The sequence below is a fragment of the Raphanus sativus genome, unplaced genomic scaffold (assembly GCF_000801105.2).
Source record: "Raphanus sativus cultivar WK10039 unplaced genomic scaffold, ASM80110v3 Scaffold0074, whole genome shotgun sequence".
Taxonomy (NCBI): Eukaryota; Viridiplantae; Streptophyta; class Magnoliopsida; order Brassicales; family Brassicaceae; genus Raphanus; species Raphanus sativus.
The window spans coordinates 1-13,029 of NW_026615396.1; the positions used below are offsets into that span (position 1 = coordinate 1).

The following is a 13,029-nucleotide window of genomic DNA, read 5'->3' on the forward strand; positions in this document are numbered from 1 at the left end:
TTAGAAGATTAGCTAGTTTGAGATTGATACTCTATTGATACACGTGGCGCAACTTATATAATATTTTCGGTAAATGAATCATCAATTAATATTTTAGCTGAAGTAACACAAGGTTGGGTTGATTGCACGCACATTATCTAGGATGCCAAGCAACATTTGTGACTGAAGATTCATGGCGTTTCGGGATAAGTTTACTGACCCACCTGAGAATAGTAAAACCGAGCAATGTCAGCTACCAAAATACCAAAACTCTACACGAATTCATAATATTAAATCGATGATTAATAATGAGAATGAATATAAGAGAAGAAGAAGAGAAATTACCAGTTATTCTCTTCCTGGCTAGTAAGGTAGCATATACAAACAGTTTTAGCACGCACCACTTCCAACAGCAAACTTGTTCTCTAAGGGAATCAATGAAAAAAGAAATATGGGAAAATAGATTGATTAGAAGAAGCGGCAGAAACTATAGAATAAATACATTACATATTATATTACCTAGACAATGATAATCTAAATAACTCGTACTTTTGGATCTGATACGTTTTACCTTTTGGACTCCATTGGACACATAGTGCAGCACGGTTAGTCTAAGAATAACAAGAGTCGGTACCCATTCACCTCCTTCCAGGCTCCACACGTACCTTTAGGAAATATCAACACACACAGTTAGAACAGTGAACCAATTTTCTCATACAAGGTTTACAAAGATGGACAACTTGGTCTTAAGCATATACTAAAAAAATTGCAACGTACGAGTTCCTGTCATGGGAAACAGTGACGATTTTTGTTGGACTTCGAACTCCAATCTATTCCAGAAACAATTTGATCATGCTGCAAGGACTCAAATACTCAGTGACATTGATTGTTGTAAGGGAGATTCAAGCTGTCTATACAAGCACATTTTCATTGATCAGTCTATTAGTTTCAGACAGAGACAGAAAAGCTTCACCTTTTCGAGGACATGTAACCTCTCCCACTGGTCTTGTGATGATTTATAGATATGAACTTCATTATTGTTGGGGCAAAACGCAACCACTACAAGAAAAAAGAAAAAAAGGAAACAACTTTCATATAAATATGGTTACAGACTTTGTAACAAGACATCTGTTCAGATTGAAAAGCTCATCAACTACCAACTGTTCCTAATCATCTCCCTAGAATCTTCAACTGCTATCTTTGTTATGTTGAAATTAAAGCTACTTATATATATATAACGAAGCGATCTGTTGTTATAATCAGGGCACAAAGATTACTCCTTTAAACTAGAGGCACCGACAAAGAAACAAAACACAAGTGGTCGACTATGAATCAGTGAAATGAAACAAGAAACTTACTGGAATGATCAGGACTCCAAGCATGACAGGTGATTGACTCTGCGAACCGGTGAACATCCACAACAGCCATGATCTTTGTCTCCGGATGAATTAATACTGAGATAGATTGCTGAATGCTCCGATGAGATCCGGAAAGGTCGATGACACTCGCTGAGGGGAGATGTGAATCGAAAGAGAGAATGTTGTTTTGTCTCTAAGTTATAAATGGGACCAAATCAATTTCAATTTCGGTTTGGTTTGATTAATTTAGTTTTAACCGGAGTTAGTTTTGTTTGGTTTGGGTTTGGTTGGAATTGGTTCTATATATATAGAATAACAAATTGTAAAGTCTTTTCTTTCTTTTTTTTCCTAACAAATTGTGAAGTTCTGCATTAGATTATGTATGTTTTAATCCTTACAAAGTCGAAACAATATATGATGTGAAAACTAGATCTAAAACCAAACCAGGTCTTACAACAACTAAAGTGGATTCACCTAACTTATTGGAATGACATGTTTGTTTCAACTTATAATTAAGCTTAATTATGAATTTTATTTTACGTAAAACTTTTTTATGTAGAGCAGCAGGTCATGGCATGTCAAGAAAACTAGTCAGACGCTACATAAATATTGAACATCCACTGCAAATGAAAAGGTTTTGTTTTAATAGTATTTCATTTTTGTTTCAAAAAAAAATAGTGTTTCTTGAAACTTGTAGATATACTGTTCACATCCTCATTTGTTATAAATAACATTTTTAAATTATAAATTAGTCATTCACTTTTACTTATTCTTATCGTTTATCAAAATAAATTATATATGTAATATTACCCAATTAATTTCAAATATTGTTATTATTTCATCTAATTAGATGTGTATATCAAAAATCATTGAAATATTCATTTCTAAAACAATTATCTCAATTTAAAAAGAATCAAAGATAAATAAACTTTCTGTTTGCTTCAAATAATTTTTAATCACTTATATATATATATATATATATATATCTCAATTAAGAAGAATCAAAGATAAATAAACTTTCTTTTTGCTTCAAAATAATTTTTAATCACTTATATATATATATGTTTTTCTTTGTTTGTTTGATTTATACTAAATAGTAATTGTGTTAGATTAAAAAAACATGAAAAATTAAAGGTGTTATTAACAATTTATGATAAAGTGAAGATCGAATATGCTCGAAATATCCTTTTTACAAGAAATAATTTAAACAAACCATTTGAACAATTGTTGTATCATTTTTTCTTTATTTTGAAGAAAATTAACTTTTTGAGATAGAATGAAACCAACCATTGGATGTCCTTAGTTTGATCCACACATTCGTGAAAATATTTTTGATTTTACAAAATGTATAATTTTGATATTATAGTGAATGTTTATATGATTTACATTTTAGTTTTATATGTTGTGTAACCCTATAATCATATTGTTTAGGTTTTTTATTCTACATTATTAATATATAATGATTTGCTTTATTCACAAATTTTATTATTAATTTTTATTACACGCTATATATTTTTGGTACAATAAGTTCACAATCTGAAATAGTTAAATAGATAATCTCTTTCAATATATAATTTTCAGTTTCTAAAGTTCGCATACTATACATTTTTAAAATTTGTTTAGTTATACTATGGAAATGATACTTATTTAGAATATTTTTTATTTTCATGTTGAATTTAAAATATATCGAATTTACCATTTTAGTATATTACGGATTTTATAAATAAATGTATTGTTCTATTTATATAATTTAAAATACTACAAGATTAGTGTAGACGTATTCTTGTCTTCTTTTATTTTGTGTCCAAAATATTTTATTTTGAAAATGAAAATTGGTCAAAATAAATTTTCTACAAAAAGAATATTTGCTTAAATGCTATGAAATCTTTGATTATACAAATATTATAGATTACAATCATAAAGATGCATTCGGGATATTACAGAGATATAAATTAACTACGGTAATATAATATGTAATCCCGATTACGCAAATATATACTCCTTCCGTTTCATATTACTTGTTGTTTTAGGTTTATGCATACAGATTAAGAAAGCATTTAATTTTACATATTTTCAAAATAAAAACATTATTACCAATACACCTAACCATGTATCAACTAATAGAAAAAATAGAGTAGAGAATATTGTCAATAAATTTTGCATTGGAAACCGAAAACGACACTTATTTTGAAACAAAAATTATATTCTAAAATGACAAGTAACTCGAAACGGACTGAGTAAATTACACTGTTTATTATATAATAAAACGCATTTTATATTTGTATCTGCTTCAGGAAGATTTTGGTTTGTATAATTTGACAGGACGCATATTTGTGGGTTGAACCGGCCTGGCGTTTGTATCCGAATACTGCAAATTATTTTGCAAACACATATTAGTATACAATTGCAAAACTCATGATGCAGTACATGTAGTTAAACAAATCTTACATCGTGGACAGCAACTCGGAGCAGTTTCACTTGGTGTCTAGACACAGTCCTTACCTAACAAATCATGCAAATAGTATAAACTATAAACTAATAGATATGATATAAATGGAAATAACAAGCCATAAGAATTAACTAGATTTTATGAAAACCCTTTAACAAAAAAAGAAAGAAAAAAAAAGAATTAACTAGATTTTGAGCTATTTTATGTTTATTTTATAAAGTTATTTTTATTAGATAAAAGATTATTTGAAACTTTAATATTTTAGTGTTTGGTAAAATGAACATAAGTTAATCTTCGTTTTTTATATATTTTATTTTGCTAAATATGTTAAATAGTGTTTGTAAGATGAATTTTGAATTTGGTAGAAAGACTTTAAATTTAGCTAAAAAGGAACAAATTATCTTGTCAATAAACTTAGTATAAACATATAATGTGGACAGTTATATGTTTGAGTTTAAAGGAATAAACTTTGATGTTCAGAATTTTTTACACATTTAAAATTTGTTTTATTATAATGTTTGAGTTTTAACCAATATTTTTCATATCCGATCTAAAACGGTGGTCGAATCGGTAAATCTGGTGATCTATATATAATCTGATTCGGATTTAATTAAAAATCTATTAATTAAAATATGATAAAATTTGATAAAAAGCCCAAAAATCCTTTATCAACATGAGATCTCATACCAATTGATCTGATAAAAACCTAGAAACAATTTATAATATATTTTTTAAAATGATTAAATTTCTCATTTTTAACATTATGTATTTATCTATTTTAAATTCTAATTTAATTTTATAATAAATTTTATTTAATTATTTATATCTTTACTTTTCACCAATATTTTACGAAAAAATAAAATCTAGGAAGATATATGTAAATCTATGAATTTTTTTTAACTTAAATTTATGTCACACAGATTTAAACAAAAAAATATCTTATGTTGTCGATAAGTAATCAATACTACAATAATAATCATTTTAGTATAGTCGATTATGTTATATTGTCTGTAAAGAGTTACGTTTAAAATAATGATGAGAGTATAGTCCGTTGTTGCTAGCGACTTGGTTTTTTTTGTTGTAGGCAAGTCATACTCGAAATACACGCATAGAAAAACATGTTGCTCATGGTAAAGTTTGATTCAACATTAAAATCAAATTTAGATGTAGTTATAGGCCCAAAATGTCATTAATGAAACTTTTTAGTTTGTTTAATAAATTACGAATAGTTTAGATAAAATTGGAAAAATGAGAATGATCATGTTTTAATATTCATGATATATAATATTGTACCTTTTTGATGACGGTCCAAATAACATTTTGAGTACAAGGAGGAATGGTAAGTGATCCAATATATCTATAATATTTTCTGCTCCCAAACTTGATGTCCTTTGGATCAATTATTCCTATATTTACCTCTGCCTTATTGTGGTCGGTAATCGCACATAATTTATTTTCCAACTAATCAGAAAAACAAACAACAAATAAAATTTGTTGGAAATAATTATTATTAGTTTTTTCAAAAAAAAAAAGTTATTATTATTAGTCAAATGTTTAAATAATCACAATTGTGGATCGATTTATACCAAGCTGAGAAAAGAGTCTGGCCTTCCGATTTTGTAAAGCACTGTGACTACAGCCATGCTTCCGTTAATGCTTTCGTGAACCATATGCAGTTCCAGAGCAAATCTACCATATTTACGATGATAAACTTTTTAAAAATTACACCCAAAACCCTATTTTAGAAAATTTTCAAATGTCTTTTGTAAATTTGTTTTAATTTTTTTCCTTAGAGATCGTTGAGGCCTTTAGCTATAAAACGTCATCACACCTCTAGGTTTAGCTTAAATATTCAAATAGTATAAATAGTTGAAACTAAATAATATTTATATGCTTTCAAACCTTCTCCCATTGATCGTATGCTCAGAGGGAGAATGCCAATGAAGCTGATGGAGTTGATATTCAATATTATTGATCTTAATACTACCTGGCCCTTCTTCAAATCTCACCTGCCACAAAACAAATAGGAGTACATATATAAATTATGAACTTTTAAAAATGAGGAACCAAATGTGTGGCAGTATTTTTATTTTTTGGAGTAGGTAGTTGACTCGTCATATGGATCCATGATAGTTCCACCATCTCATGAAATTTGATGGTAAACAATAGCAAAAATACATGACTTTCTACAGATCTTTGGGATTAGTCCGACTGGAAGACAATATTTGTATTAATGGGTTCTACAAAAAAACGAGTGATCTAGAAATGTGTAATAATACCATCATGTCATGGCCTCTATTTCTGAGAGTGGCATTGGCAGGTTTGTAGTCTCTAGTAAGCCTTCCAAGATGTGAAACAATTCTAACTCTTTTGTTCATAAGATCAATTGGAGATTGCATCTCTCCTTTTCCGCACATTTTCCATTCCGGCTTCAGCTTCCCCCATTTCTCTGGCCCGTTCTCTTGATTCCGCTCGTAGCTAAATTCACTTTCATCCTCTACATACATCAATCCATCAATCGTAGTTAACAGTTTTCCAAATAGAAAAATAAACCAAGATCAAATGTATAAATAGGTTACCAACTTCTCTCTGTGCATTCGAACATGAAATTATGGTGACGATGATGGTGAAAAGTATGAATAATAAGCATTGGATTGATGATTTTTCCATCTTTGTTTTTCCAGAGAGTGAAAAGGGAGATAGATGTCTGAGAGAGATGAGTTGGTTTGTTTTTAATCTAACATGCCAACTTGGATGCATAATATATAGTGGGTGATATGTGCATTAGGATTCTAATGATTAGTCGTGCATGTGAAATTTCACGTTAGTTGTCAAATTTTTTCCTCTTTACTTTTTAAATGAATTTTGTTCCAATCGAGACGACATCTTTTGACCTTGCTGAAAACATGTGTTCGTTTCTTTTTCACATTTTTTCTGTTTTTCTTTTGGTAAAATAAAAAGAAGACTTTTTTTTAATTATCTTGGAGTATTCTAGATAGATGATCTATGAAATGACAAGACTAATCTTAAAAGAAAACTACACTCTACGGATAGACCATTTTTCCGAATATGTAAATAGGTTTTAAAATATGAGTTTATATCCGTATAAATGTCTAAGAAAAATATGATTTAGGTTCCAAAACAGATAAATTAAATCTGAAATTAATGAATTAACGTCGCAGTTCTTTCCACTTATCATTCGACCACACTGTTCCAAATAACAAAAGAAGATTTCATCTATTTGTGAGAAAATTAAACACTATAAATAAAAAGTTTCCATTATAAACATTATTAATTGTCCAAAATTCTTTTTGTTAATATTTTATTTAAAATATATATTTAAAGTATTAACTTTCTAAAAATCTAAAACTCCACATCTGAAATCTAAATCCTAAGTCTAGTTATTTAAACATAAGGGTATAAATATTTATTTATTTTTTAATAAAACATTTTAGTCTAAAATATAAATTTACATTTGTGTACATGAATAATGTAACTTAGTCTGGTTTTACATATACATAAACTGAATTTAAAATGTGTTAGCATCACATTTTTGTTTTCTTACTACTCAGCTACAAACGCACCGTACCGATGCCGATCAGTTTTCATATTAGAGTTTTTATGTTATCGCTTACAATTCACAGACATGCATGCATGTTACCAGATTAAAATATAAATCTTGATATAAATCTTGATATAAATTATACTATATAATTTAGTTATTGATTTGTTTTATTAAACTAACTAATGCTTAAATAAGGGACGGCATATGTCAACAGTCAACCAATGTGTACCTTTCAGCTATCCTTAGTTTAATCTTTTTTTTTTTTGGCTCAATTTCAACTTAGCTATCCTCAGCTATCCGATCCTTAGTTTATTCGTGCCAACTTTTAAGACTTGTTTATATTAAACAATCGGTATTACATATTATTTTTTTGTTATTTCATAATATCACTGACAGAACATTCCGCGTTTGTAGCAAATTATATTAGAATGCATGTTTCACTATGTATTGGTTTAGTTGTTTGTACGCCAGAGAAGATCATAGAAATGTATAAAACTAAATTACAAAAATCTAAAGCTTTGAAGTATTTTTTATATAATTGGCAGTGTCTGAAACGAAGTCCGGATTTGTTTGAAAATAAATTGATATTAACAATAACCTAAAATCTCATGTGGCAAACAATAGTATCATAGTTCTTTTTTTTTGATCAACCATTTAAATTCATAACTAAAAGGAAACAGAGGTTTTGGGCCTAAGCCCAAGTAGCATTAAACAATAGTATCATAGTTCATTGTAAAAAATCAAAACTACAACTATGGGGAAATTTCAATTCTATATACCACTTTTCATATTTACCATTAATGAATGATTATTTTCATAATTATCCTGAACTTAATAAAATAATACTAATCACTAAAATCTAACCTGAATGTTAATATATTTTTGATTGAGAGTATTTCTTAAAAATGTTACTTAACTTTGATGTTTTAAACAATTTCTGTATAACTAAATTTATATTTTGTCTGAGATACTTAACTTACCACCAGACTACAATAAGAACATATTAAAAAAATTATTTTGAAGTTTTCAAAACTATAAATTTAAATTTTAAAGGTGTTTTCCACCAAAGAAAAGTTTCAAAGTTAACGTTAAAAATATTTATATTTTATACTATGATCATTATACTTGTAATAATTAATTTAAATCCATTTATAAATAACTAGCAAAATATAAAAATATTACAGTAATATTAATTAGTAAAATGTTACACTAAAATATAAAATTTTACGTATACATACACAATTAAATACTAAATTAAAGTAAATAACATATTATTCCATAAAACTATTCTTGTAATACTCCAATATATATATGATCACTTAGTGCATTTGTTAAATTTCTTTTGAAATATTTTTGTTGTGTAAATCTAGTTTTAAAATATTTAAAATATTATAAAGTTTTTATTTAATTTTATGTGTAAAACTTGAATTATAAAAGCAAATATTTCAAGATATAAAATTTTAAGGATTGAAGCAATAAACTGTAAAATATTTTAAAATAATAAATGTGATGTATAATTGTAAAGATCAAAATGCAAATAAAAATATGAAACTTCAATTGAAGACAAATTAAAGTTTTCATATTTGAAGTTTCAATATTTAAAATTTAAAATTTGAAATTTATTTTTGGAGTAAAAAAACTTCATATTTGAAATTACGCAGTGTTTTTTGGAGATGATATCATTTGTTAAAAGATAAATTGTTCCAAGTTAAGAACAATTTCAATTTGTGCATCAATTTCTTACCTACTCTAGTGTTAGTGTGCATCTTCGTAACTAGTTAACAACACTTGCAAAAGATAATTTATGTATATATCAAACAATTTTAATCATATACATCAGTTTTCTTCAGATGATTGGGTGAATGAGATGATATGAAGGTTTTGTGCAGTTTTATCTCGCTTTCTACTTTTAATTAGTTCGTATACTGTTGACAAAAAAAAATTAGTTCATATATTTAATAGATTTCATATATTATACATTTCAATATAATACTCTCACAAAAGAAACTGCAGTTTTTCAAATGATGGTACAAGTACTCTATAAGAAAATTCTAACTTGTCCTCGGTAGTAGTATTTCAGTGTGAAACCAATATCAGCTAATTAAGTTTCAGGTATACAATGATGTGAGATAGAGGAAACTTCTCTAGCGAATGGAAAAGAAAACATGAAGCAACATAGATATGTCATCAGATTATTATTTTTGTGTTTAGAGGTGGGTTTTCATTCTTGTCAAACCTCGACAGATAATGATCTCGGCCCAATGATAAAAGAAAAGCGACTTCAGAAAAGAAGGTTGGTCCAGATGAAAAGGAAAACTAACAGATTCCCTTGTACAATGAAAAGGAGGAACACTTGGTTAATCGGTCTCCTTATCCTCAAGCGGCTTCCAGCTTTGTAGAAGATTGTACAGTGGTTCTGGAGCGATTTTCAATGGGTTTGTGTTTTAAAACATTTTTCTTAAAGGGTCTATTGGTGCTGATGATTACAAGCTTTGATGAATTCACCGGTTACTACACCCGAAGAACTAAAATGAATACCTTTTTATAGATTTCTTTGAAGGTTGAGAACAATAATCGATGCTTTTGAACTTTGGATCCGAACTAGCAGAATGTACTAGGAGTGATGAGTCAATTAGAGCTAGTTAGGAAACTTTGAATGAGTATTTTTGTTCGAGTCGGGTTTGTAACATGATCTTTATTTCCAATTTCAGATTTGATTTATTTTTTAAAAAAAATCAGCTAAACCAAAAAGATCACGTTTAGTTAATTAAGAGATTTTAAGCACACTCTATGTCCATGTCATCGGCACAGTACTTTGAAGATAAACCAAAAACTCAAAAGTTAGCAAAATATATCACCATTACATATCAAATCCAAATTTTCTTATTTTTCCCCAAAACAATCTTTCAAGGGCCAAAACGAAATTACGTATGGCTTCTTGGGGCTTTTAGCATTTCTCTAATGCCTGTTTACTCTCTTCGACCTCGTCTCCTTGACTAGGCTCTGCGGTTGAGATGTTGCTGTTATGATCAACTGATTGGGTTCTATTGGTTTGGCTTTGGATATAAGACCACTTGTCTTGAAACAGATAGAGCAAGACAAAAGAGGAAAGTTGTGCCGTGAAGAGTATGTTCCAAAGCTTAGCACTTTTAGATGTCTTTCGAGTGTAAGCATTTAAGCCTGTGTATATGTTTATTATCCCAAGAATAGCCACTGACGTTCCTAATATCCAGTGTCCTACAAACCAATTCCTTCTAGCTTTCCCTCCCCTGCAATGTTCAGCATAAATCAGTTATAAATGCAATATAGACTAGATATAATGTTCAAAATATATATACATATATACATACATATATAAACTAGATATATTCAGTAGTTATTGTATCATAACATTTTACTGAGTCTAAATCTTAGTTAATTTGCATTCAGTATGCATATACACCACAAAACAAGCTTTAGCTCCAAAAACCACCATAAATTTGAAAAAGAGCCAAAAACACCACAAATAATAGGTTTAGTAACAGTTCATAAAAGCTTATATATATAAGAAATGTTGCTAAATCATTTAGGACCACTTCTTAAAGCAATAAAAATCTTTTTAAACCAAAAATTTGTGAAAATTTAAGAAGCTTAAATAGAAAAGTGAGATCTTTTAGAACTATCCATAAATTTCACAAGATATGATTCAGGAGTACCTTGAAGGTCGGAGGAAACCAAAAAGAGCTTGGAACCATACAATGGCATAAAGTCCAACTCCTAGCCGTTGGTGATGATTGTTGAAGGAATTATTGAAGTTTTTAATTGACATTACTGCACCTATCGTCACAATTATCACTGCAACCATCTGTTTGATCAATCAATCTTATTGTTAATTGCTCGCTTAATTTTCTAAGCAAACCATGGGCTGCTTGTAGATTACTACCAAGACAATAGTTAGAAGTGATTATTGTTGATTAACAATAGCCAAAATATGTTATTAACAAGGAAAGTTAATTTTGTATTCATTTATTTTTAGCATTATCTTAGTGAAAGTATCCAAAAAGAGAGAACGAATTAAAGATTAAGAAGATATTGACGCTTTTGCTTGACATTCAAGTCTCCATGATTATCACTGTGATTAACAATCTAGAACAACCCAAAAGGCCCTACTAATTACTTTAAAAAAACATAAAAAGTCGTTAATTGGATGCTATCTTTATTCTTTAGACGAGGAAAGAGGCATCTTTACTTTACTCTCTATCTACCCACATTCATTTGACACTCACACCGACCATTAATGAGTTACATTTTCAGAGCATACAATGTTTTCAACATTCTTATGATTTAGATGTAGAATTAAAATACTGATATTATGGAAAGGAGCAAAAAAAAGAAGTGAAACCTGCCTGAGAAGTGACATGGAGAAAGAACAGTCGCCGAAAACAGATTAAAGGTTGACCTTTGATAGACATTGATCTGATGGAGATTATACCAATTGGCATCAAAACACCCATCGCTGCCCAAAGCATAAAGCCATGTACTTTGATTTCGTGTACAAGCTTTAGATTTAGTTTCTGTTTCAACAACAATTAAGATTCAAATTGAGTTTTTGTAAAATAATTAACAAGCACGCAGTTCATACATGGAATATACAAAAGAAAATGATAGCAAAGAGTTTTTTTATCCTTTAATCGTTTATATTCAAAAGAACATCATTTATATTAAGTGTTTAAACTATTTATAGGCCACAAGGGTTCTTCATGGTTTCATTTAGTCCATATATATATATATATATCGTGTGATGATAAATGAACTCATTATGTTATGAGTTTCAGTAACGAAGGAAATGCTTGAGCCTCAATGCAAAGAACTACATATAAGCTATGTAAATGAGATTGCGAGGAGTGTAATAAATTTATTATGATGTATGTGAGAGATAGAGAAGTACATATTAACCTGGGATATTGGAGAAGTATTGAGGGGACTATTAACATCAATGGCCAAGCTTCTGGTATTTTCTTGGGAGGAGCATAGGGGAAGAGGAAGAAGAACAAGAAGGAGAGAGACGAAGAGGTGATGAGTCTCCATGATTTCATGTGGTTCTAAGAGGGAACATCAAAAACAGTTTAGAATTGAAGATAATATCGTGAGTTTATTTCATGTGTATATATATATATTTTTTTTTTTAATTTATACAAATATATGTTTGTAAAGAAGGGTGGAGATATGATGCTTCATCCACTAGTTCCCTAGCAATAGAAGAGAAAAGAAAAGTGGGGTTTTACAATCTGCTTTTAGAGTGTAAAGAAATCTGATCAAATTAGAGCGCGCAACTTTGTAATATAATTAATATGGATTTGCATGGAGGTTGATGGTTTATTATTATTTGTAGGTTTGGATATAGATGGAGGACTAAAAGCAAGTGGAGGAATGGGCAATAAAGTTACTCAATTGTTGTTAAATTTACTGATTTGATTTAGAATTCAAAGCGAGCTGATTTTCGAAAGAATAAGTCAAAGATTGACTATAGTGATATAAGTTTAGTAAATGTACTTAGGCATTCTTAATTAGTTAGATATTGACAATGATGTCTTACCAATAAAATCCAATAATCGAAATTTATTCATTGTTTTTTTATGGGGCTCACTATTTATAAAGCATTATATTGTGTTCTCTTTGCCAAAATTAAATATTAAATA

The 13,029-nt window shown here is 28.8% G+C and overlaps 2 protein-coding genes and 1 long non-coding RNA gene across 3 annotated transcripts; all 3 read right to left on the minus strand.

Annotated features, from left to right (window-relative positions):
• Positions 1–785: 785 nt before the first annotated feature.
• LOC130500991 (uncharacterized) lies at positions 786–1,523 on the minus strand. Its single transcript, XR_008939448.1, has 3 exons — positions 1,338–1,523; positions 953–1,038; positions 786–834 (listed from the first exon to the last, which is right to left on the minus strand). It is a non-coding gene; the product is annotated as an uncharacterized LOC130500991 (long non-coding RNA).
• Positions 1,524–3,450: 1,927 nt separating this feature from the next.
• LOC108846432 (alpha carbonic anhydrase 2) lies at positions 3,451–6,504 on the minus strand. Its single transcript, XM_018619660.2, has 7 exons — positions 6,366–6,504; positions 6,066–6,283; positions 5,689–5,795; positions 5,373–5,475; positions 5,080–5,247; positions 3,786–3,839; positions 3,451–3,705 (listed from the first exon to the last, which is right to left on the minus strand). The coding sequence occupies exons 1-7, from the start codon at positions 6,454–6,456 to the stop codon at positions 3,628–3,630; spliced, it is 819 nt and encodes a 272-aa protein (XP_018475162.1). The 5' UTR covers positions 6,457–6,504; the 3' UTR covers positions 3,451–3,627.
• Positions 6,505–10,091: 3,587 nt separating this feature from the next.
• On the minus strand, positions 10,092–12,484 carry LOC108845936 (cytochrome b561 domain-containing protein At2g30890). The gene is made up of 4 exons (XM_018619138.1): positions 12,287–12,484; positions 11,737–11,904; positions 11,047–11,195; positions 10,092–10,620 (listed from the first exon to the last, which is right to left on the minus strand). Exons 1-4 carry the CDS (start codon positions 12,416–12,418, stop codon positions 10,299–10,301), a joined length of 771 nt encoding a protein of 256 aa, XP_018474640.1. The 5' UTR covers positions 12,419–12,484; the 3' UTR covers positions 10,092–10,298.
• Positions 12,485–13,029: the final 545 nt, after the last annotated feature.

Bases quoted from the DNA above. Each gene is read 5' to 3' on its own strand.
- LOC108846432 (XM_018619660.2), bottom strand. From the start codon at position 6,456: ATGGAAAAATCATCAATCCAATGCTTATTATTCATACTTTTCACCATC. The intron at 5,796-6,065 runs GTATTATTACAC...GTTTTGTGGCAG, and splicing joins ATAGAGGCCATGACATGATG to GTGAGATTTGAAGAAGGGCC. The intron at 5,476-5,688 runs GTTTGAAAGCAT...TAAATATGGTAG, and splicing joins CATACGATCAATGGGAGAAG to ATTTGCTCTGGAACTGCATA.
- LOC108845936 (XM_018619138.1), bottom strand. From the start codon at position 12,418: ATGGAGACTCATCACCTCTTCGTCTCTCTCCTTCTTGTTCTTCTTCCT. The intron at 11,196-11,736 runs GCAGGTTTCACT...TTGATCAAACAG, and splicing joins TTCTCCATGTCACTTCTCAG to ATGGTTGCAGTGATAATTGT. The intron at 10,621-11,046 runs GTACTCCTGAAT...TGAACATTGCAG, and splicing joins GGTTTCCTCCGACCTTCAAG to GGGAGGGAAAGCTAGAAGGA.